The sequence below is a fragment of the Heptranchias perlo genome, chromosome 16, assembly GCF_035084215.1.
Source record: "Heptranchias perlo isolate sHepPer1 chromosome 16, sHepPer1.hap1, whole genome shotgun sequence".
NCBI lineage: Eukaryota > Metazoa > Chordata > Chondrichthyes > Hexanchiformes > Hexanchidae > Heptranchias > Heptranchias perlo.
Window position 1 is genome coordinate 64540044 of NC_090340.1, and position 23265 is coordinate 64563308.

The 23265-nt window shown below is 50.4% G+C and overlaps 1 protein-coding gene across 1 annotated transcript in view; it reads left to right on the plus strand.

Annotated features, from left to right (window-relative positions):
• The window catches only part of rhpn2 (rhophilin, Rho GTPase binding protein 2), a 45421-nt gene that overhangs the window by 11848 nt on the left and 10308 nt on the right, over positions 1-23265 (plus strand). Inside the window, exons 2-7 of the mRNA XM_067998209.1 lie at positions 2855-2970; positions 6940-7068; positions 11478-11553; positions 16870-16947; positions 19026-19150; positions 20227-20393. Coding sequence (XP_067854310.1) covers positions 2855-2970; positions 6940-7068; positions 11478-11553; positions 16870-16947; positions 19026-19150; positions 20227-20393 — 691 coding nt within the window. The remainder of the gene's footprint in view (positions 1-2854; positions 2971-6939; positions 7069-11477; positions 11554-16869; positions 16948-19025; positions 19151-20226; positions 20394-23265) is intronic.

The window sequence follows — 23265 nt, forward strand, 5'->3', positions numbered from 1 at the left end:
CAAAAGATGTGGAAAAGTCAGAGTAGACGGTCTTTCCAGTGCCTCCTGCTACATTTTGGGGCCCTCTAACCCCTCTGCTGCACTTAACCTGCTGGATTATTCCAGATGGTTTATCGTTATTTTAGACCTGTTTGTATAAGCTGCTTCAAATTTATTTTTTGTTAATCTAAAGCTGCCCTCTTGTCCCACTCACCTGGCAAACTTCTTTTACACGGAGGATGGTTAAGACATCGGATACCTGCCCAGAAACAGTGGGGAAACTGTCCAGAATCCCTTTTTTTTTTAAAAAGGGAAGGGGATAAATATTTGACACAAAAGTTTAAAAAGATATGGTGAAAAGGCAGAGCAACAGGACTAATTGGATACCAGAATATCTGGTCACTATCACATTGCCATTTGTGGGATCTTGCTGTGCGCAAATTGGCTGCCGCGTTTCCCACATTACAACAGTGACTACATTTCAAAGTACTTCATTGGCTGTAAAGCACTTTGGGACGTCCTGAGGTTGTGAAAGGCGCTATATAAATGCAAGTCTTTCTTGCCTCTATTTTAGAGAGTCACTACAGGTGTGATGGGCCAAATGGCCTCCTTCTGTGCTGTAAGGTTCTGTGATTCAAATGTTCTGTTTTCAAATCCCTCCATGGCCCCTCGCCCTTCCCTATCTCTGTAACCCCCTCCAGCCCTACAACCCTCTGAGATCTCTGCGCTCCTCCAATTCTGATCTCTTGTGCATCCCCGATTTCCATCGCTCCACCATTGGCGGCCGTGCCTTCAGCTGCCCGGGCCCTAAGCTCTGGAATTCCCTCCCTAAACCTCTCCACCTCTCTCTCCTCCTTTTAAGATGCTCCTTAAAACCTACCCCTGAGCTTTTGGTCACCTGTCCTAGTGTCTCCTTATGTGGCTCAGTCTCACATTTTGTTTAATGGCTCCTGTGAAGTGCCCTGGAACATTTTACTACATTAAAGACGCTATAAAAATACAAGTTGTTGATTCTCTGTCTTGTGTCCCTTGAGCTCAGAATCCCTTGAGATCAGAAAAGAGGGGAACGATGCCGAGATTGTAGTGAAGGAGGAGTGTGAAATATTGGATGGGATAAACCTAGTGAAGGGAAGTATTAAGGGGATTAGCATCTTTGAAAGTAGATAAATCACCAGGCCAGGTTGAAATGTATCCCAGGCTGTTAAGAGAAGCAAAGGAGGAAATAGCGGAGGCTCTGACCATCATTTTCCAATCCTCCCTGGCTATAGGCGTGGTGCTGGAGGATTGGAGGACTGCTAATGTTGTACCGTTGTTTAAATAGGGAGAAAGAGATAGACCGAGTAATTACAGGCCAGTCAGTCTAACCTCGGTGGTGGGCAAATTATTGGAATCGATTCTGAGGGACAGGATAAATCGTCATTTAGAAAGGCATGGGTTAATCAAGGACAGTCAGCATGGATTTGTTAAGGGAAGGTCATGACGGACTAACTTGATTGAATTTTTGAGGTGGTAACAAGGAGGGTCGATGAGGGTAATGCGTTTGATGTAGTGTACATGAATTTTAGCAAGGCTTTTGACAAGGTCCCACATGGCAGACTGGTCAAAAAAGTAAAAGCCCATGGGATCCAAGGGAAAGTGGCAAGTTGGATCCAAAATTGGTTCAGTGGCAGGAAGCAAAGGGTAATGGTTGACAGGTGTTTTTGTGACTGGAAGGCTGTTTCCAGTGGGTTTCTGCAGGGCTCAGTACTGGGTCCCTTGCTTTTTGTAATATATATTAATGATTTGGACTTGAATGTGGGGAGCATGATTAAGAAGTTTGCAGATGATACAAAAATTGGCCGTGTGGTTGATAGTGAGGAGGAAAGCTGTAGACTGCAGGAAGATATCAATGGACTGGTCAGGTGGCAGAAAAGTGGCAAATGGAATTCAATCCAGAGAAGTGTGAGGTGATGTATTTGGGGAGGGCAAACAAGGCAAGGGAATACACAATAAATGGGAGGATACAGAGAGGTGTAGAGGAAGTGAGAGACCTTGAAGTGCATGTCCACAGATCTCAGTAGATAGCAGGACAGGTAGATAAGGTGGTTAAAAAGGCATATGGAATACTCTCCTTTATTATGGGATTGTTTTCTTTGGAACAGAGGAGGCTGAGGAGAGATTTAATTGAGGTGTATAAAATTATGAGGGGCCTAGATAGAGTGAATAGGGAGGACCTATTTCCCTTAGCAGAGGGATCAGTGACCAGGGGGCAGAGATTTAAAGTGATTGGTAGAAGGATTAGAGGGGAGCTGAGGAGAATTTTTTTCACCCAGAGGGTGGTGGGGGTCTGGAACTCTCTGCCTGAAAGGATGGGAGAGGCAGAAACCCTCAACTCATTTAAAAAGTACTTGGATGTGCACCTGAAGTGCTGTAACCTACAGGGCTACGGACCAAGTGCTGGGAAGTGGGATTAAACTGGAAAGCTCTTTTTCGGCCGGCACGGACACAATGGGCCGAATGGCCTCCTTCTGTGCTATAACTTTCTATGAATCCCCTTTGATTAATGTCAATGGCCTCTGTGTTTCTCTAACTCTGTCCCCTCACCTTGAGCTCTCCTAGATTTATTATGATGGGCTGGAAGTTTGTATTTTGGAAGCTGAGCTGGTTAATCTCACTTTGCCTGTCGGGCAGAGGTGGACTGTGTGTAACTGTGCTCTGACATGTGAATTGGAGCCATTTAGTGAGCTGTAGTGGTTGTGAATGGGCTGGGAGAGTGGGAATGTCCCAGCCATCACTGTTTCTCCGCTGCCCCCTGGCTGGGATTCTCCAGCCTCGCCCCCTCATTGACCGACCCCCCCCGTGTCTGATCCTCTCTGACTGACTCTTTGTTTTCCAGGGATGTAATCCTTATGCTCAAACCGGCCGCAGCAAGCTCCAGACCCAGAGAGTGAGCCTCAACCAGCAGATCATTAAAGAGATGCGGCTGCGAGCTGGGGCTGAAAACCTGTTACGGTAAGTTCCCTCTCCTCTCCTTCACTCTCCCTGCTGTGCTGAGTTTGGCTCGCTCGCTCTCCGTGTTGTCTCTTCTGTTGTGCTGAGTCTCCAAAGTTCTCCTATTGCCCAAATGGCCATTATGGACATGAGTCCAGGCTGAGTGTGGGCAGGGTATTTGAGCTGTGCCCATGACCTCAGTGAGGAGTGGCTTTCTCAGAGACCTGAGAACAGACCCGTCCTATTCCAAACATTAAATGCTGATTGACTGGTTGCCCAGCCTGTGATACTGTGTCCAGAGATGTTCAGCTCTTGCACTTCAAAGAGCTGCGACTGTTTGTGCAGAGAATGTGCCTGCAGTGAGAACACTGGGTTCTCGAGCTGCACACACTCTGTCCAATTGTTCTCTTGGCTCCTGATCAAATGCCCAAACACAGCAGTTGACCAGAACTGTACACAGTACTCAAGCTGTGGCCTAACCAGTGTTTTATACAGTTCTAGCATAACCTCCCTGCTCTTATATTCTTTGCCTCGGCTAATAAAGGAAAGTATCCCATATGCCTTCTTAACCACCTTATCTACCGGTCCTGTTACCTTCAGGGATCTGTGGACATGTACTCCAAGGTCCCTCTACACCTCTCAGTATCCTCCCATTTATGTGTATTCCCTTGCCTTGTTTGCCCTCCCCAAATGCATTACCTCACACTTCTCTGGATTGAATTCCATTTGCCACTTTTCTGCCCACCTGACCAGTCCATTGATATCTTCCTGCAGTCTACAGCTTTCCTCCTCACTATCAACCACACGGCCAATTTTTGTATCACTTGCAAACTTCTTGATCATGTCCCCTCCATCTAAGTCTAAATCATTAATATATACCACAAAAGCAAGGGACCTCGTACTGAGCCCAGCGGGACCCCACTGGAAACAGCCTTCCAGTCGCAAAAACACCCGTCGACCATTACGCATCTTTGCCAAGCTTCTTTAACAGCCTGGGATACATTTGATCTGGGCCTGGTGATTTATCTACTTTCAAAGATGCTAAACCCCTTAATACTTCCTCTCTCACGATGTTTATCCATTCAATATTTCACACTCCTCCTCCCTAACTTCAATCACTGCATCATCCCTCTCTTTTGTGAAGACAGACGCAAAGTATTCATTAAGAACCATTCCCACATCTTCCGCCTCCACACACAGGTTACTTTTTGGTCTCTAATAGACCCTACTCTTTCCTTTATGTATTTATCAAACATTTTTGGGTTTTCCTTAATTTTACTTGCCAGTATTTTTTCATGCCCTCTCTTTGCTTTCCTAATTTCACCCCTGCACTTTCTATCCTCCTCTAGGCTTTCTGCACTATTGAGCTCTCGGTGTCTGACATAAACTTCCCTTTTTTGCCTGATCTTACCCTGTACGCTCCTTGTCATCCAGGGGGCTCTAGATTTGGCAGCCCCACCCTTTTTCTTTGCGGGAACATGTTTACTTTGAACCCCTTGAATCTCCCCCCTCCAATCTCACTTGCCCTACCTACCCATCCCTTCACTCGAGACACACAGCTAATTGTCTCTTGACCCTGTTTATATTGTCACCTTCAATGTCCTTAAACTTATTCCACACTCTGTGTAACCCTGTGTGTGGGGGAAAAAGGCCCCCCCTCGCCAGGCTTCCCTTCTTGCTCCTAACTTGTATGTTCTGGGATTTGACCCTTCACCCCAGTGAGTAATTTCTCGAAGAGTTTCACAAATTCCCTCCGACTCCACTCGGCTGAAACTCAGCTGGTTTCCCTCGTCCTGGTCACTCGGGAATGAGATGGGTTGGTGTGTATCAGGATGAGGCAGATCGATCAGGGTGAGCTGCCAGAAGTGGGCTAGTGTCCATGAGTCTGCTCAGGGTGTTAGTATCAGGGATTGTGTGTCTCTGCCTCACTTTAACTTGCTAATCTGAAGGGTTGCAGAGGGTCACGAGCTGGAGGAGGCTCTGGTCCATCACAGGGTCTGGTTAGCACTGTCTGTCTGTCTGCTGCTTTCCTCCCTTTCTAATTGGGTATCTTCTAATGTCATTATCCACCAATTATCTTTCTCTCTTTCCATTTCCTCTTCCCCCTCCCGTAGATTGGGGGTGTCGGGTTCAACGAGCAGCTTGTTCCCAAACTCTTTACCTGGCCCCGTGACTCTTCTCCCCCTGCACCCCACACATCCGCTCCCAGTATAAATAAAACCCCCGCGAGATCACTGGGCAGTGGGAATCTCTGCTGCTGTTTTTCTCAGTGCCCAGTCCGGGGGTGCTGAGGTGAATTGTAGACCCCCTAATGCTGTCCAGACACACGGCAGCTAACTCCACACAGACCAGGAATGGAATCTGGGACCCCTCCTTCGTAGGTGTCAGCTGTGGCTCAGTGGGTAGAGCACTCTCCTCTGAGTCAGAAGGTCATGGGTTCAAGTCCCACTCCAGAAACTTGAGTACGATATCCAGGCTGACGCTCCCAGTGCAGTACTGAGGGAGCACTGCTGTTATTTGAGGAGGGAGCAGGGGGAGTTCTCCCCAGGGTCCTGGACCAATATTTATCCCTCAACTAACATCACAAAAATCAGATGATCTGGTCATTATCACATTACTGTTTGTGGGATCTTGCTGTGTGCAAATTAGCTGCTGCGTTTCCTACATTACAACAGTGACTACGCTTCAAAAATTCCTTAATCGACTGTAAAGTGCTTTTGGGACCTCCTAAAGGTGCTATATAAATGCAAGTCTTTCCTTGTAACACGAGACTGTCCACGTCCCAGACTTGTTAAAAATTACTTATTACGAGTCCTGCTCCCAATTGGGTGTGTAGAGAAATCCATCAAGCACAGAGTGTCTGTGTGTTGGGTCAGTACAGAGCTCGGAGCGAGCGAGGCCTGATTGCTGTGGGCTTCTGAGCTGATATTTGGCCACCGATTAGAAGGCAGTTGTGTCCTGCACAGCACGTTCTGTTTCGTGCTTCATTGCTGTCCTGTGATTGTGGTGTGGATAACAGGCCAGCAGGGGAGAGAGAGGGGGGGGCACACGCACAGGGTTTGTTTAGGGTGAGGACGCACTTGGCACTGACTCTGCTCCACAGCGGCCCCCGGGACCGATAATTTCCTTCAGATTCCTCCCTGAAACCAGTGAGGAAGTTTTGCACGTCTCTGCTCCCCGGCTCGACACAGTGAGGACGTGAGGGACGTGTCTCTGCTCCCCGACACCACCGGAGGCTTTCTGCACGCAGAGTAAATCCTCCTCGAGGGACTCCTGCCTCCGGAAACTTGTGAAACTGGTTCAATAAATCGGGCATCAGAAAATGAAAAGATTGTGGTTAAAAACCCAACTGGTTCAGTAATGCTCTTGTGGGGGTGGGTGGGTGGGGCCACTTGCTGTGTCCTAATCATCAGGAAACCCCCCGCCCCAAGCTTTCTCTCCCAGAAGCAGCAACGACTCCTGAAATATATTCCGACACGAGCTGCCAGCTCTCTGGGGTGACAATTCTCCATATGTGACCCTAGACGCTCAGGGCAGGCAGCATAGCCCACGGGAGGGGAGGGGAGGGGAGGGGAGGGGTATTATAGCTAAGCACGAGCCCACCCTTCCTTCCCCTCCAATTGTCCAGCAGAGGTCACTGGGTAGTGATCAGGATTACTGTTCCCGGTCCTCTTTAGTCGAGCGGTGCAAGTCCAATGGCCGTGTCCAACCTGGGCTGGAGTTGTGTTTGGCTGTGGTGTCAGTGTTTGTGTGGGGATGGGATTGTTTGTCATGGGGAATCACGACCAGTCACCTGATCACTCGCTGTGTAAGCTCACATTTGATGTATGCTGTCTGGGTGAAGTACAGAGGGTGACCGAGTCTGTGGCAGTGTCCCCAGCGAGAGTGGGGGTCTGGGGGTGGGGTGGGCGGGGGGGTTGGATGGTTTTCTGTCGCTGTATTTGGAGCAGGCTGAGAGCTCGACTCACTGTTCTCCCCTCTGTTTTGCAGGGCGTCTGATAACAGCAAAGTGCGGGACATGGTGATGCTCGAGCTGACCTTTGTCAACTCTAACCTGCAGCTGCTGAAAGAGGAGCTCGAGGGGTTAAACGGCTCTGTCGAGGTTTATCAGAATGAAAAGTGAGTTTCCAAACCACTCGATGACTCTTCTGTCTGAAGCTTTTTATGTAAGGTGGGCCCTGCTCGAGGGGCGGCGTGCGCTCGGCGGGGACGGGGGACGGGGGGTGCTCGACGGGGGACGGGGGGGCGGGGTGCGCTCGGTGGGGACGGGGGGTGGGCTCGGCGGGGACGGGGGGCAGGGACGCGCTCGGCGGGGACGGGGGACGGGGGGTGGGCTCGGCGGGGACGGGGGACGGGGGACGGGGGGTGCTCGACGGGGGACGGGGGGGCGGGGCGCGCTCGGTGGGGGACGGGGGGTGGGCTCGGCGGGGACGGGGGGCAGGGACGCGCTCGGCGGGGACGGGGGACGGGGGACGGGGGGTGGGCTCGGCGGGGACGGGGGGTGGGCTCGGCGGGGACGGGGGGTGGGCTCGGCGGGGACGGGGGGTGGGGCTCGGCGGGGGACGGGGGGGTGGGCTCGGCGGGGACGGGGGGCGGGCTCGGCGGGGGACGGGGGGCGGGCTCGGCGGGGACGGGGGGCGGGCTCGGCGGGGACGGGGGGCAGGGACGCGCTCGGCGGGGACGGGGGACGGGGGACGGGGAGCGCTCGGCGGGGACGGGGGGGTGGGCTCGGCGGGGGACGGGCGCACGCTCGGCGGGGGGACGGGGGGACGGGCGCGGCGCTCGATGTTTCGAGCTTTCGAATCTTTCTTCCCTCTCCAGTTGGGACTGGATTTCACACACTGACCCCAGTCTTGCTTTAAGACCTGCAGCAGTTGTCTGAGTGAAGAGGAGGCTTCACACCACCCCCACCCCACTGACCCGCGATTGTTATACATGGAAACAGGCCATTCGGCCCAACCAGTCTGTGTTGGGCATTTACCCTCCGCACGAGCAAATAGTCCCAGTCACATTTACCCCCTCTTTCCCCCCCCCCCCCACCCTGCCCCCGGTTCCCACATCCCCTTCTCCTTCATCGCCCCCCCCCCCCATTCTAATCTTGAATTGGTTTTTGCCTCGACCACTAACCCTGGGACTGAATCCCACGGCCTCACAACTCTCTGTGTGGAGAAGTTTCTCTTCCCCTCTGTTCTAAATCTCTCACATTTAATCGTGTATCGATGGCCCCTCGTTCTAGACCCTCCGTCTGATTCTATCTACCCTGTCCCGTCCTGTCATATCGCTCGGTGATCTAAGGAGAAAATCCCCCGTTGCTGATGCACCAGGCCAGCGATCTCTTTAATTTGCCGGTTGTTTTATCCCCTCCTGTCCCGTGGGCACTGACTTTCTCCGGGATGTGGTCGACTGGCGCTGGGACAATGCCCAAGGGGAACATTCTTTATCTGAGCCTAGAGAATAGGTGGCTGTTCAACCATGGGGAGGGAGGGGGTGTCTGGGGGCTGGAGAAGGGGGTTCTGGGGAGGGGGAAGTGTCATGGGGCTGGGGGAGGGGGAACATAGGAACAGGAGGAGGCCATTCAGCCCCTCGTGCCTGCTCCGCATTTGATAAGATCATGGCTGATCTGTGATCTAACTCCATATACCTGCCTTTGGCCCATATCCCTTAATACCTTTGGTTGCCAAAAAGCTATCTATCTCAGCAGGGGAAGGAAGTGTGCTGGGGGAGGGGGAGGGAAGTGTTTTTTTTATTTGTTCACGGGATGTGGGCGTCGCTGGCGAGGCCGGCATTTATTGCCCATCCCTAATTGCCCTTGAGAAGGTGGTGGTGAGCCGCCGCCTTGAACCGCTGCAGTCCGTGTGTCTTGGGGGGGGGTGGGAGAGGGAGGGAAGTGTGTGGGGGCTGGGGATGGACGAGGGGCAGGGGTGGTGTCCGGGGTGGAGGAGGGGCGGTGGGGGAGGTGTCCGGGGTGGAGGAGGGGGTGTCCGGTCCTGCCTGTTGGGGGGCCTGTGCTGATGGGTGTGCTCACAGTGAGTGAGTCAATCCCCAATGGTCTGTTTCATGTGGGAGGATGGTCTGGATGAGTTGCGGGGGACAGTGAGCAGCGTGTGTACACCCCTGACTCATTCCCTGCTACTGGAACACTTTCCCAGGATACTGCTGGGGAGGGGACTGACGTGAGCACAGGCGAGGTGTTGAATGGGGACCGACGGCTGAGTGTGTAAATGAGAGTAACCTGGTGGGAGGAGGTCTTCAGGCCGGTACCCTGAACAAAGACTGTTTTATCTCCCTGCCACCTCGGAGTGGAATGCGCTTGGCGCGACTCCTCGCTCATTCAGCGTAACTCGACCTTGTTCAAATCCAGTCCGATAATGTGATGAAAACCCTCATTGTGTCTCTCTGATCTCACCAACCCCGGCCAGATTTCTTTCTATTGCCACAGACAAAGATGTTATTTTCTCTTTATTTTCTCTCTCTCTCTCTCTCTATCCCCAGCCAATGCTGTAACTCTGTCTCCAACTGTAACTGTAAAGTTCTGCCCTCACATCTGATTGAGGTTTTAACCCTTTAAATTCTGTCCACACATCCAGCAAAATGAAAACCAAACACTTCAATACCAAAAATCCATTCTTCATATTGGCTTGTTTTTTTCAAACTTGCCCCCCCCCCCCCTCTCCTTCTCCTTTCCCCCCTCTCCTTCTTTCCCCCCCCCTCCTCCCCCCCTCCTCCCCCCCCTCCTCCCCCCCCTCCTCCCCCCCCTCCTTCTCCCCCCCTCCTTCTCCCCCCCTCCTCCCTCCCCCTCCTCCCTCCCCCTCCTTCTTCTCCCCCTCCTTCTCCCCCTCCTTCTCCCCCCCCTCCTTCTCCCCCCCTCCTTCTCCCCCCCTCCTTCTCCCCCCCTCCTTCTCCCCCCCTCCTTCTCCCCCCCTCCTTCTCCCCCCCTCCTTCTTTCCCCCTCCTTCTTTCCCCCCCCTCCTTCTTTCCCCCCCTCCTTCTTTCCCCCCCCTCCTTCTTTCCCCCCCCTCCTTCTTTCCCCCCCCCCTCCTTCTTTCCCCCCCCCTCTCCTTCTTTTCCCCCCCTCTCCTTCTTTTCCCCCCCCTCTCCTTCTTTCCCCCCCCTCTCCTTCTTTTCCCCCCCCTCTCCTTCTTTTCCCCCCCCTCTCCTTCTTTTCCCCCCCCTCTCCTTCGTTTTCCCCCCCCTCTCCTTCTTTTCCCCCCCTCTCCTTCTTTTCCCCCCCCTCTCCTTCTTTTCCCCCCCCTCTCCTTCTTTTTCCCCCCCCTCTCCTTCTTTTCCCCCCCCTCTCCTTCTTTTCCCCCCCCTCTCCTTCTTTTCCCCCCCCTCTCCTTCTTTTCCCCCCCCTCTCCTTCTTTTCCCCCCCCTCTCCTTCTTTTCCCCCCCCTCTCCTTCTTTTCCCCCCCCTCTCCTTCTTTCCCCCCCCTCTCCTTCTTTTCCCCCCCCTCTCCTTCTTTTCCCCCCCCTCTCCTTCTTTTCCCCCCCCTCTCCTTCTTTTCCCCCCCCTCTCCTTCTTTTCCCCCCCCTCTCCTTCTTTTCCCCCCCCTCTCCTTCTTTTCCCCCCCCTCTCCTTCTTTTCCCCCCCCCTCTCCTTCTTTTCCCCCCCCTCTCCTTCTTTTCCCCCCCCTCTCCTTCTTTTCCCCCCCCTCTCCTTCTTTTCCCCCCCCTCTCCTTCTTTTCCCCCCCTCTCCTTCTTTTCCCCCCCTCTCCTTCTTTTCCCCCCCCTCTCCTTCTTTTCCCCCCCCTCTCCTTCTTTTCCCCCCCCCTCTCCTTCTTTTCCCCCCCCTCTCCTTCTTTTCCCCCCCCTCTCCTTCTTTTCCCCCCCCTCTCCTTCTTTTCCCCCCCCTCTCCTTCTTTTCCCCCCCCTCTCCTTCTTTTCCCCCCCCTCTCCTTCTTTTCCCCCCCCTCTCCTTCTTTCCCCCCCCTCTCCTTCTTTTCCCCCCCCTCTCCTTCTTTTCCCCCCCCTCTCCTTCTTTTCCCCCCCCTCTCCTTCTTTTCTCCCCCCCCTCTCCTTCTTTTCCCCCCCCCTCTCCTTCTTTCTCCCCCCTCTCCTTCTTTCTCCCCCCCCCCCCCCCTCTCCTTCTTTCTCCCCCCCCCCCCCTCTCCTTCTTTCTCCCCCCCCCCCCCTCTCCTTCTTTCTCCCCCCCCCCCCCCTCTCCTTCTTTCTCCCCCCCCCCCCCCCCTCTCCTTCTTTCTCCCCCCCCCCCCCCCTCTCCTTCTTTCTCCCCCCCCCCCTCTCCTTCTTTCTCCCCCCCCCCCCCCGGCGGACCGGAACCTTCCCCGTCTCTGGTTCTGCGTTTACCCCCTTAACCTCCTCTTAAATCAGTTACCTTTTTGAAAATCCTGCTGCAGAACTCTGTGAACTCCCTCACCCCGGACAGCCAGCCGTGACATTAAACCTTTAGCGGACGCTGCACAGGGTTTTAAAGCTGCTGCCCCTACAGTGTTGGAATTTTTTCATCAGTTTGTAAATTTGCTCTCCTGCTCTGCTCCTGATGATTTTATCCCTGTCCTTTCCACAGGGACGCACTCTGCTTTCCCCTCATCCCAATGGGCCTGAAAGAAACTAAGGAAGTTGACTTTGTGATGCCCTTCAAGGTAAGGCCAGAGGTGACACCAGTGGGGGTGTCTGGGAGATGGTTACTGGGCAACGAGCTCGTTGGTGATTTTCATGTCAAAACTTGAGAAGAACTTGCATTAATACAAAGTCTTCACCACCTCAGGACGTCCCAAAGCGCTTTGCAGCCAATGAAATACTCTTGAAGTGTAGTCACTGTTGTAATGTAGGAAAAGGCGCAGCCAATTTGCGCACAGCAAGATCCCACAAACAGCAATGTGATAATGACCAGACTTTGTTTTTAATGATGTTGGTTGAGGGATATATATTATCCAGGACACCGGGGAGAACTCCCCTGCTCTTCTTTGAATAGTGCCATGGGATCTTTTACATCCACCTGAGAGGGCAGACGGGGCCTCAGTTTAACGTCTCATCCGAAAGACGGCACCTCCGACAGTGCAGCACTCCCTCAGTACTGACCCTCCGACAGTGCAGCACTCCCTCAGTACTGACCCTCCGACAGTGCAGCACTCCCTCAGTACTGACCCTCCGACAGTGCAGCGCTCCCTCAGTACTGACCCTCCGACAGTGCAGCGCTCCCTCAGTACTGACCCTCCGACAGTGCAGCGCTCCCTCAGTACTGACCCTCCGACAGTGCAGCGCTCCCTCAGTACTGACCCTCCGACAGTGCAGCGCTCCCTCAGTACTGACCCTCCGACAGTGCAGCGCTCCCTCAGTACTGACCCTCCGACAGTGCAGCGCTCCCTCAGTACTGACCCTCCGACAGTGCAGCGCTCCCTCAGTACTGACCCTCCGACAGTGCAGCGCTCCCTCAGTACTGACCCTCCGACAGTGCAGCACTCCCTCAGCACCGACCCTCCGACAGTGCAGCACTCCCTCAGCACCTGGTTGCTTGTCAATCTTCCAAACCTGGTCTCATAACTGTCTGGAAACCTGGCTATCAGTGAAAACTTTGAGTGGATGGTGGGAGCTAACAAACATAGGAACAGGAGGAGGCCATTCAGCCCCTTGAACCTGTTCTGCCATTCAACTAGATCATGGCTGATCTGTATCTTAACTCTATTTACCTTCCTGGGTTCTGTAAGCCTTAATCCCCTCACCCAACAAAAATCTATCAATCTGTTTTGAAATTTTCAATTGGCCCCCAACTTTTTTGGGGGAGAGAGTTCCAGATTCCCACTCCCCTTTGTGTGAGGAAGTGCTTCCTGATTTCACCCCTGAACGGCCTGGCTCTAATTTTAAGGTTCTGCCCCCTTGTTCTGGACTCCCCCCACCAGAGGAAATAATTTCTCTCTATCTAGTTAAGGAGGAAGAATTGATGCTTTTTTTTTCAAAAATCAAATTTGTTTAAAATTAAAATGTGAGAACAGGAGGCAAATTGATGGCCAGTGGAGACGGGTGAAGTGTTTTTAGGTGTTTATTTTGTTTCTGGTTCATGTTCCAGTCATAAATCTCTTTCTGGTCATCACTCCTGTGAAACGCTTTGGGACATTTTACCTCGGTAAAGGGCTCTATAAATGGGAGGTGGTGAAATGTGTGAGACGCACTGTGGTAATATTAGTGTCTGTGTGGTGCATGAATCAAACTGGTCGACCCCAGAGGACTGAGTTAGACTCCATCCTGTACTATTCTGGGATGTGCTCCCACCCTTACCTGGACCTGGTCTTCTGTTACAGATGAGGATTCCTGAGTTCTACATTTATTTATTAGTCCTGGAGCCGTGAGAATGAGCAACGAAGAGACGTAATCTTTTAAAGAACGTTAAAATGTCAATGTACCTCAGGCTATTTCACAGCTTCCTGCATCTCTCAATGTGGTGACTGCTGTGTGTTAGTTCCCACTTTGTCAGCATGGTGTTAAAACTCTTTTTCTTTGGCCGGGATTTTATACTCAAGTCTCTGGAGTGGGACTTGAACCCACGGCCTTCTGTCTCAGAGGTGAGAGTTCTACCCACTGAGCCACGGCTAAGAACATAAGAACATAAGAAATTGGAGCAGGAGTAGGCCAATCGGCCCCTCGAGCCTGCTCCGCCATTCAATAAGATCATGGCTGATCTGATCCCAACCACAAATCTAAAGAACACAAGAAGTCGGAGCAGGACCCGGCCACATAGCCCCTGGGCCCTCTCCGCCACCCACAGGGCATTGACCGATCCGAACTCAGCTTCATGTCCAATTTCCTGCCCGCTCCCCATAACCCCTAATTCCCTTTACTTCTAGGAAACTGTCTATTTCTGTTTTAAATTTATTTAATGATGTAGCTTCCACAGCTTCCTGGGGCAGCAAATTCCACAGACCTACCACCCTCTGAGTGAAGAAGTTTCTCCTCATCTCAGTTTTGAAAGAGCAGCCCCTTATTCTAAGATTATGCCCCCTCGTTCTAGTTTCACCCATCTTTGGGAACATCCTTACTGCATCCACCCGGTCAAGACCCTTCACAATCTTATATGTTTCAATAAGATCGCCTCTCATTCTTCTGAACTCCAATGAGTAGAGTCCCAATCTACTCAACCTCTCCTCATATGTCCGCCCCCTCATCCCCGGGATTAACCGCGTGAACCTTCTTTGTACTGCCTCGAGAGCAAGTATGTCTTTTCTTAAGTATGGAGACCAAAACTGTATGCAGTATTCCAGGTGCGGTCTCACCAATACCTTATATAACTGCAGCAATACCTCCTTGTTTTTATATTCTATCCCCCTAGCAATAAAAGCCAACATTCCGTTGGCTTTCTTGATCACCTGCTGCACCTGCATACCAACTTTTTGATTTTCTTGCACTAGGACCCCCAGATCCCTTTGTACTGCAGTACTTTCCAGTCTCTCGCCATTAAGAAAATAACTTGCTCTCTGATTTTTCCTGCCAAAGTGCATAACCTCACATTTTCCAATATTATATTGCATCTGCCAAATCTCCGCCCACTCACCCAGCCTGTCTATATCCCCTTGCAGGTTTTTTATGTCCTCCTCACTCTCTACTTTCCCTCCCATCTTTGTATCATCTGCAAATTTTGATATGTTGCACTCGGTCCCCTCCTCCAAATCGTTAATATAGATTGTAAAGAGTTGGGGACCCAGCACCGACCCCTGTGGAACACCACTGGTTACTGGTTGCCAGTCCGAAAATGAACCATTTATCCCAACTCTCTGCTTCCTGTTCGATAACCAATCCTCCACCCATGCCAGAATATTACCCCCAATCCCGTGATTTTTTATCTTAAGTAATAATCTTTTATGTGGCACCTTGTCGAATGCCTTCTGGAAGTCTAAATACACTACGTCCACTGGTTCCCCTTTATCCACCCTATACGTTATATCCTCGAAGAACTCAAGCAAATTTGTCAGACATGACTTCCCCTTCATAAAGCCATGCTGACTTTGTCCTATTAAATTATGCTTATCTAAATGTTCCGTTACTGTCTCCTTAATAATAGACTCCAAAATTTTACCCACCACAGATGTTAAGCTAACTGGCCTATAATTTCCAGCCTTCTGCCTACTACCCTTTTTAAATAACGGTGTTACATTAGCAGTTTTCCAATCTGCCGGGACCTCTCCTGAGTCCAGGGAATTTTGGAAAACTATCACCAAAGCATCCACAATCCCCACTGCCACTTCCCTCAAGACCCTAGGATGGAAGCAATCAGGTCCAGGGGATTTATCCACCTTGAGTCCCATTATTTTACTGAGTACCATCTCTTGAGTGATTTTAATCGTATTTAGCTCCTCCCCCCCGAGAGTCCCCTGTTTGTCCAGTGTTGGGATATTCTTAGTGTCCTCTACTGTAAAGACTGAAACAAAATATTTGTTCAGCATTTTTGCCATCTCCATGTTTCCCACCATTAATTTCCCGGTCTCATCCTCTAAGGGACCTATGTTTGCCTTAGCCACCCTTTTTCTTTTTATATAACTATAGAAACTCTTGCTATCTGTTTTTATATTTTTTGCTAATTTCTTTTCATAATCTAACTTCCCTTTCTTAATCAATCCTTTAGTTACTTTTTGCTGTCTTTTGAAGAATTCCCAATCATCTATCCTCCCACTAAGTTTGGCTACCTTATATGTCCTTGTTTTTAGTCGGATACTATCCTTGATTTCTTTACTTAGCCACGGGTGGCTGTCATTTCTTTTACACCCTTTTTTCCTCAGTGGAATATATTTATTTTGAAAGTTGTAAAATAACTCCCTAAATGAACACCACTGCTCATGTACCGTCTTACCCTTTAATCTATTTTCCCAGTCCACTTTAATCAATTCCGCTCTCATACCATCATAGTCTCCTTTATTCAAGCTCAGTACGCTTGTTTGAGAATCAACCTTCTCACCCTCTAATTGGATATGGAATTCAACCATGTTGTGGTCGCTCGTTCCAAGGGGATCCTTAACTAGGACATTATTAATTAATCCTGACTCATTACACAGGACCAGGTCCAAGGTTGCCTGCCCCCTTGTAGGATCAGTTACATACTGCTCAAGAAATCCATCCCTGATGCATTCAATGAACTCGTCCTCAAGGCTGCTCTGCCCAATTTGATTTGTCCAGTTAATATGATAATTAAAATCCCCCATAATTATGGCTGTTCCCTTATTACATGCCCCGACTATCTCCTGATTAATACTTCTTCCAGCAGAGTTGCAACTATTAGGAGGCCTATATACTACGCCCACTAATGTTTTTTTCCCCTTATTATTCCTTATCTCCACCCAAACTGTTTCATTATCTTGATGCTTTGTCCCAATATCATTTCTCTGTATTACAGTGATTCCTTCCTTTATTAACATAGCCACCCCACCTCCCCTTCCTTCCTGCCTGTCCTTCCTGATTGTTAAATACCCTGGCATATTTAATTCCCAGTCGTTGTCACCCTGCAGCCATGTTTCTGTAATGGCCACAAGATCATACCCATACGTAGTTATTTGTGCCGCTAAGGGTCGTGACTAACCTGTTCCTCCACTGTGTTAACTACCGTACCGTGATGGATGAGTTAGTTCAGGCTGACTGTCGGTAGCCTCAGCATCATCTAACTCTCCCTCTCGCCTTGTGGCGTTGAAGGTTTGGGGTGTGAGCTGGAGCCAGGACTGGAGGTGGTGGCGGGGCATTGGACATTTCTGTAGCAGGCTGGAGATTCAGTTGTTGCCATGGAGATGGTTGCTAGTTGACGCAGCATTCCAATATCGCAAGGATAACATAATCATGTAGCACAGCTGGGACCCATGAGCCAATAACCTCATCGAGGAAGTCTTGCAATAACTCGCGTATTATTAAACCCAAATGAGTTTTCATCGACTCCAGTGCAGCCTCTGAAATGCCTGATCTTTCTCTTCCCACCCCCGCCCCAGGATTTTATTCAGGAACACTACAGTGAGGACCCGTCAGAGTACGAAGATAAAATCCTGGATGTGATGGACCTACGACAGGTGAGCTACTGATGGACCAAGTGTTATGCTGAAGCTCGTGTGGCCTCTGCACTCATTCCCGTTTTGGGCCTGTGTCTTGTTGCGTATGCACACATCTCCCTCCTCCCCCTCCTCCCCACCCCACCCCCTCCCCCTCCTCCCCACCCCACCCCCTCCCCCTCCTCCCCACCCCACCCCCTCCCCCTCCTCCCCACCCCCCCCCCCCATCCCCCGGGGGAGCTGACTCTCTGTGTTACCTCACCCAAAAGGCCAGTCTTTGTGTGAGTGCTGGAAGGTCCGATGCATTTTTCCAGCAGAGGTCATTGGATAGCGATTGAGGGTGTTGAGGCCAATTGTAGTGCCTCTTACCAGCATCCTAGTTGCGATTGGCTAATTCGGACACCAGTCATCACGCCTGGGACCTAAGTGGGTCAGGCCCACATTGAGCAGTCCACGTTCTCAGTTAATTAAGGAGGAAAGTATGATCCAGGGTCTAAACGCTTCTTGGGATGTGGTCAAGGCTACAGTTGCCCTGAGTTGGTGGGTGGCCCATGTGGAGTCGGGTGTAGGCCAGGCTGGGTGAGGGGGGCACCTTCCCTTCACTGAAGGACATTTATGACCCAGTTGGGTTTGTAACAACACGGTCCTTTTTGTTTCTCAATGCAGTGCCAGATTTATTGAATTCAGTTTCACAACTTATGGAGAAAGAGTGGGACTAATTGGATAGCTCTTGCAAAGAGCTGGCACAGGCACGATGGGTCGAATGGCCGTCTCCTGCGCTGTAAGATTCTCTGATTCTAACTTGGTCTGGTGGGATTTGAATGTGGCAAATTGGATCCAAAATTGGCTCAGTGGCAGGAAGCAAAGGGTAATGGTCGTCGGGTGTTTTTGCGACTGGAAGGCTGTTTCCAGTGGGGTTCCGCAGGGCTCGGTACTCAGTCCTTTGCTTTTTGTGGTATGCGTTAACGATTTGGACTTAAACGTAGGGGGCATGATTAAGAAATTTGCGGATGACACAAAGATAGGCCGTGTGGTTGATAGTGAGGAGGAAAGCTGTAGACTGCAGGAAGATATCAATGGACTGGTCAGATGGGCAGAAAAGTGGCAAATGGAGTTCAATCCAGAGAAGTGTGAGGTAATGCATTTGGGGAGGGCAAACAAGGCAAGGGAATACACAATAAATGGGAGGATACTGAGAGGTGTAGAGGAAGTGAGGGACCTTGGAGTGCATGTCCACAGATCCCTGAAGGTAGCAGGACAGGTAGATAAGGTGGTTAAGAAGGCATATGGGATACTCTCCTTTATTAAGAGCAGGGAGGTTATGCTGGAACTGTATAAAACATTGGTTAGGCCACAGCTTGAGTACTGCGCACAGTTCTGGTCACCACATTACAGGAAGGATGTGATTGCACTAGAGAGGGTACAGAGGAGATTTACGAGGATGTTGCCAGGGCTGGAGAATTTTAGCTATGAGGAAAGATTGGATAGGCTGGGGTTGTTCTCTTTGGAACAGAGGAGGCTGAGGGGTGATTTAATTGAGGTGTACAAATTATGAGGGCCCAGATAGATTGGATAGGAAGGACCTATTTCCCTTAGCAGAGAGGTCAATAACCAGGGGGCATAGATTTAAAGTGATTGGTAGAAGGATTAGAGCGGAAATGAGGAAATATTTTTTTTCACCCAGAGGGTGGTGGGGGTCTGGAACTCACTGCCTGAGAGGGTGGGAGAGGCAGAAACACTCAACTCATTTTATTAAAAAAATCCCTGGATGTGCACCTGAAGAGCCGTGAGCTGCAGGGCTACGGACCAAATGCGGGAAAGTGGGATTAGGCTGGGTGGCTCGTTCCTCAGCCGGCGCGGACACGATTGGCCGAATGGCCTCCTTCTGTGCCATAAATTTTCTCTGATTCTAACTCTCCCTCCTTGGGTTGTGAGTTCAGTCCCGGGACCACTGACTGCACCACTCTACCTTCAGGCTGGGTTAAGCAGGGATTACCTTTTTTTTTGCCCCCTCCCTCCCCTCTCTCCCTCCCTCTATCTGCTGTCCCTTCCCTTCCCTTCCTCTGGTTTATGATTGAGACCTGTTCCCCTCCCTACAGGCGGTCCGGACTCCGAGCAGGAATGAGTTGGGAGTTGAGCTGCTGACCACCTACTACAATCAGCTCAACTTCTTGGAGAGTCGGTTCTTCCTGCCCAACCGGCACCTGGGGCTGTTCTTCACCTGGTAAGGAGGTTGTTTCTCTGTCTCTGTCTCTGTGTGTGTCTCTCTCTCTGTCTCTGTGTGTGTCTCTCTCTCTCTCTCTCTCTCTCTGTCTCTGTGTGTGTGTGTGTGTGTGTCTCTCTCTCTCTCTCTCTGTCTCTGTGTGTGTCTCTCTCTCTCTCTCTGTCTCTGTGTGTGTGTCTCTGTCTCTGTGTGTGTGTGTCTCTGTCTCTGTGTGTGTGTGTCTCTGTCTCTGTGTGTGTGTGTCTCTCTCTCTCTGTCTCTGTGTGTGTCTCTCTCTCTCTGTCTCTGTGTGTGTCTCTCTCTCTCTGTCTATGTGTGTCTCTCTCTCTCTGTCTATGTGTGTGTCTCTCTCTCTCTGTCTATGTGTGTGTCTCTCTCTCTCTGTCTCTGTGTGTGTCTCTCTCTCTCTGTCTCTGTGTGTGTCTCTCTCTCTCTGTCTCTGTGTGTGTCTCTCTCTCTCTGTCTCTGTGTGTGTCTCTCTCTCTCTGTCTCTGTGTGTGTCTCTCTCTCTCTGTCTCTGTGTGTGTCTCTCTCTCTCTGTCTCTGTGTGTGTCTCTCTCTCTCTGTCTCTGTGTGTGTCTCTCTCTCTCTGTCTCTGTGTGTGTCTCTCTCTCTCTGTCTCTGTGTGTGTCTCTCTCTCTCTGTCTCTGTGTGTGTGTCTCTCTCTCTCTGTCTCTGTGTGTGTGTCTCTCTCTCTCTGTCTCTGTGTGTGTGTCTCTCTCTCTCTGTCTCTGTGTGTGTCTCTCTCTCTCTGTCTCTGGTGGTGTCAGTCACCATATCACCTATTACAGGGTCTCAGACTTGTCTTTCCAGCTCACAGTCGGTGTTTAATTTTCTGGTTAATGAGCGTGTTGATCAAACTTGGCCTCTTCCAACCATATCTGAGTCAGAAGTTTGTGGGTTTGAGCCGATAATCCAGGCTGACACTCCCACTGCCCGTACTGAGGGAGCGCTGCTGTGAAATGCATTTGGGACGTGAGGGGTTTTATAAAAATGCAAGTTTCTTTTCCCTGTTCAAACCTTTGATTCCCTGCCTCGTGCTGTGACTGGGAATTGACTCTTCCCGTACGTTTTAGGTACGATTCCTTCACCGGGGTGCCTGTGTGCCAGCAACATCTGTCTCTGGAGAAAGCCAGCATTCTGTTCAATATCGGGGCCCTCTACACCCAGATCGGTACCCGGAGTGACCGCCGGACACAAGCTGGACTCGCCAGTTCCATTGATGCTTTCCAGAGGGCAGCAGGTCAGGATCCCGACTATCTTTTCTTTATTCCCCCGTTCAATTATATTTTCCTTTTTATTTATTTTCCTTTCTTTTTCTTCATGGTTTGTTTGATGTCTGATATTTCAATTTAAATGCTGCTTGATCAGTGTCTTTTGTAAAGGTTGGCATGACAACTGCGTAATGTAGGAACCAATAGTTCTTTAGTAAAGATCCAGCTTCTCTTGCACTCCGCCCGTTCTACAGGCATTGGTTTCCATAGTTTGTGGGAACGATGACCGCTCCGTACAGTTAGACTGTGTCAGTCCGACACCCTCTGCATGGGTTGTCCTCAGTTAGCTCCTTCTGATGGAGTCTGTCTCCTCGCTCATCATGATTCCCTTCAGTGTAGCGTTAAACCTGTTGGATTGTCCCGGCAATCAGCGCTTGTGCTGTTGGAATTGGGGTTCTTGTTATTCAGCAGGGTAAGGATCACTCACTGTGTAACTGTACAGAGTCCCTGTTTATTCAGGGTAAGGATCACTCACTGTGTAACTGTACAGAGTCCCTGTTTATTCAGGGTAAGGATCACTCACTGTGTAACTGTACAGAGTCACTGTTTATTCAGGGTAAGGATCACTCACTGTGTAACTGTACAGAGTCACTGTTTATTCAGGGTGAGGGTCACTCACTGTGTAACTGTACAGAGTCACTGTTTATTCAGGGTGAGGGTCACTCACTGTGTAACTGTACAGAGTCACTGTTTATTCAGGGTGAGGGTCACTCACTGTGTAACTGTACAGAGTCACTGTTTATTCAGGGTGAGGGTCACTCACTGTGTAACTGTACAGAGTCACTGTTTATTCAGGGTGAGGGTCACTCACTGTGTAACTGTACAGAGTCACTGTTTATTCAGGGTGAGGGTCACTCACTGTGTAACTGTACAGAGTCACTGTTTATTCAGGGTGAGGGTCACTCACTGTGTAACTGTACAGATGTGGAGATGCCGGTGATGGACTGGGGTTGACAATTGTAAACAATTTTACAACACCAAGTTATAGTCCAGCAATTTTATTTTAAATTCACAAGCTTTCGGAGGCTTCCCCCTTCACATCGTTCACCTGACGAAGGGGGAAGCCTCCGAAAGCTTGTGAATTTAAAATAAAATTGCTGGACTATAACTTGGTGTTGTAAAATTGTTTATAACTGTACAGAGTCACTGTTTATTCAGGGTAAGGATCACTCACTGTGTAACTGTACAGGGTCACTGTTTATTCAGGGTGAGGGTCACTCTCTGTGTAACTGTACAGGTGTAAACAATTTTACAACACCAAGTTATAGTCCAGCAATTTTATTTTAAATTCACAAGCTTTCGGAGATTTTCTCCTTCCTCAGGCAAAACATTTGCCTGAGGAAGGAGAAAATCTCCGAAAGCTTGTGAATTTAAAATAAAATTGCTGGACTATAACTTGGTGTTGTAAAATTGTTTACAATTGTCAACCCCAGTCCATCACCGGCATCTCCACATCATAACTGTACAGGGTCACTGTTTATTCAGGGTGAGGGTCACTCACTGTGTAACTGTACAGGGTCACTGTTTATTCAGGGTGAGGGTCACTCACTGTGTAACTGTACAGGGTCACTGTTTATTCAGGGTGAGGGTCACTCACTGTGTAACTGTACAGGGTCAGGGTTTATTCAGGGTAAGGGTCACTCACTGTTCAGCTGGATTAAGGCTCTGTGTCTAGTTAGTGGTTGTCATGGAGACAGCCTATTGGAAGCTCCCTCCCTCCCTCCAGCACAGAACACTTTTTCAAAGGCCAATATTTGTTTAAACTGTTCCTGGGCCGCCCTGGTGGCTCAGCGAGTGAATGCACTCCCAGCCGGGGAACTGGGTCAAATGGACCCGAGGCCTTGGGGTCAGTTCCCAATTGCTGCTGTTCCCTCATCTCAGTGGGGCTGCTACAATAGACCTTAACACCCCTTGGGCTAAGGAGTGGGGTGAATTGGCCAGGGATGTTTGGGTGTTTGTGGGTGTGTGAGAATTGGATGATGTGATTTGTTCATTTCCGTCTCCCTCCCCAGGGATGTGTCCACATTGAACAATGGAACTCACCCATCACCAACGGGCACTTGGCTGGTGATGTACTTTTGAGATGATGCACTCAGGAGAGGAGGGGATTTGTTTCTTGTGTAAATTGCTTTCGGTGGTAGGGAGAGGAAGGGGAATAATGGTCTATTTGGTAGTGGGAGGATGCTTTTGCAGGGCCAGCTCTGCTGAGTGAAGGGGAGGAGAGGAGATTTTACTGAGTGGCTCTCTTGCACTGTGGAGAGTAAAATGTGTCATTGAAACCCGCTGACCCTGGTTAACCTACAAACCACTCCTGGAATGCAGATTGTTGCTAGAAAGGAGCGATGTCCCATCTTGCTACAGGCCTGTGTTTGTTTGGTGACAGGCTGAATGTTTGCCTTTGTAACGAGTGAGGATTGTGAGCCAGCTCAGTGTAGCCTAGAAACAGACCGACCTGTACACCCTCTACAACCAGGACTCTGAGTTAGAGGAGGGGGGGAAATCAGCCAGGGCTCCAGCTCATCCAGTGACCTCTGATGGAAAATGTGTGCCCCGATATCTGGAGCCATGGTTCAGGCTCAGTGATCTCTCCCATTGTCTGCTGATATTCTGTATTAGCAATATAAGAACAGGAGGAGGCCATTCAGCCCCTCGAGCCATTCTATTAGATCATGGCTGATCTGTATCTTAACTCCATCTGCTGCCTTGGTTCCATAGCTCCTAATACCCTTAACAAAAATCTATCCATCTCAGTTTTAAAATGATCAAACTGGAGGAGAGAGTTCCAGAGTTCCAGATTTCCACTCCCCTTTGTGTGAGGAAGTGCTTCCTGACATCACCCCT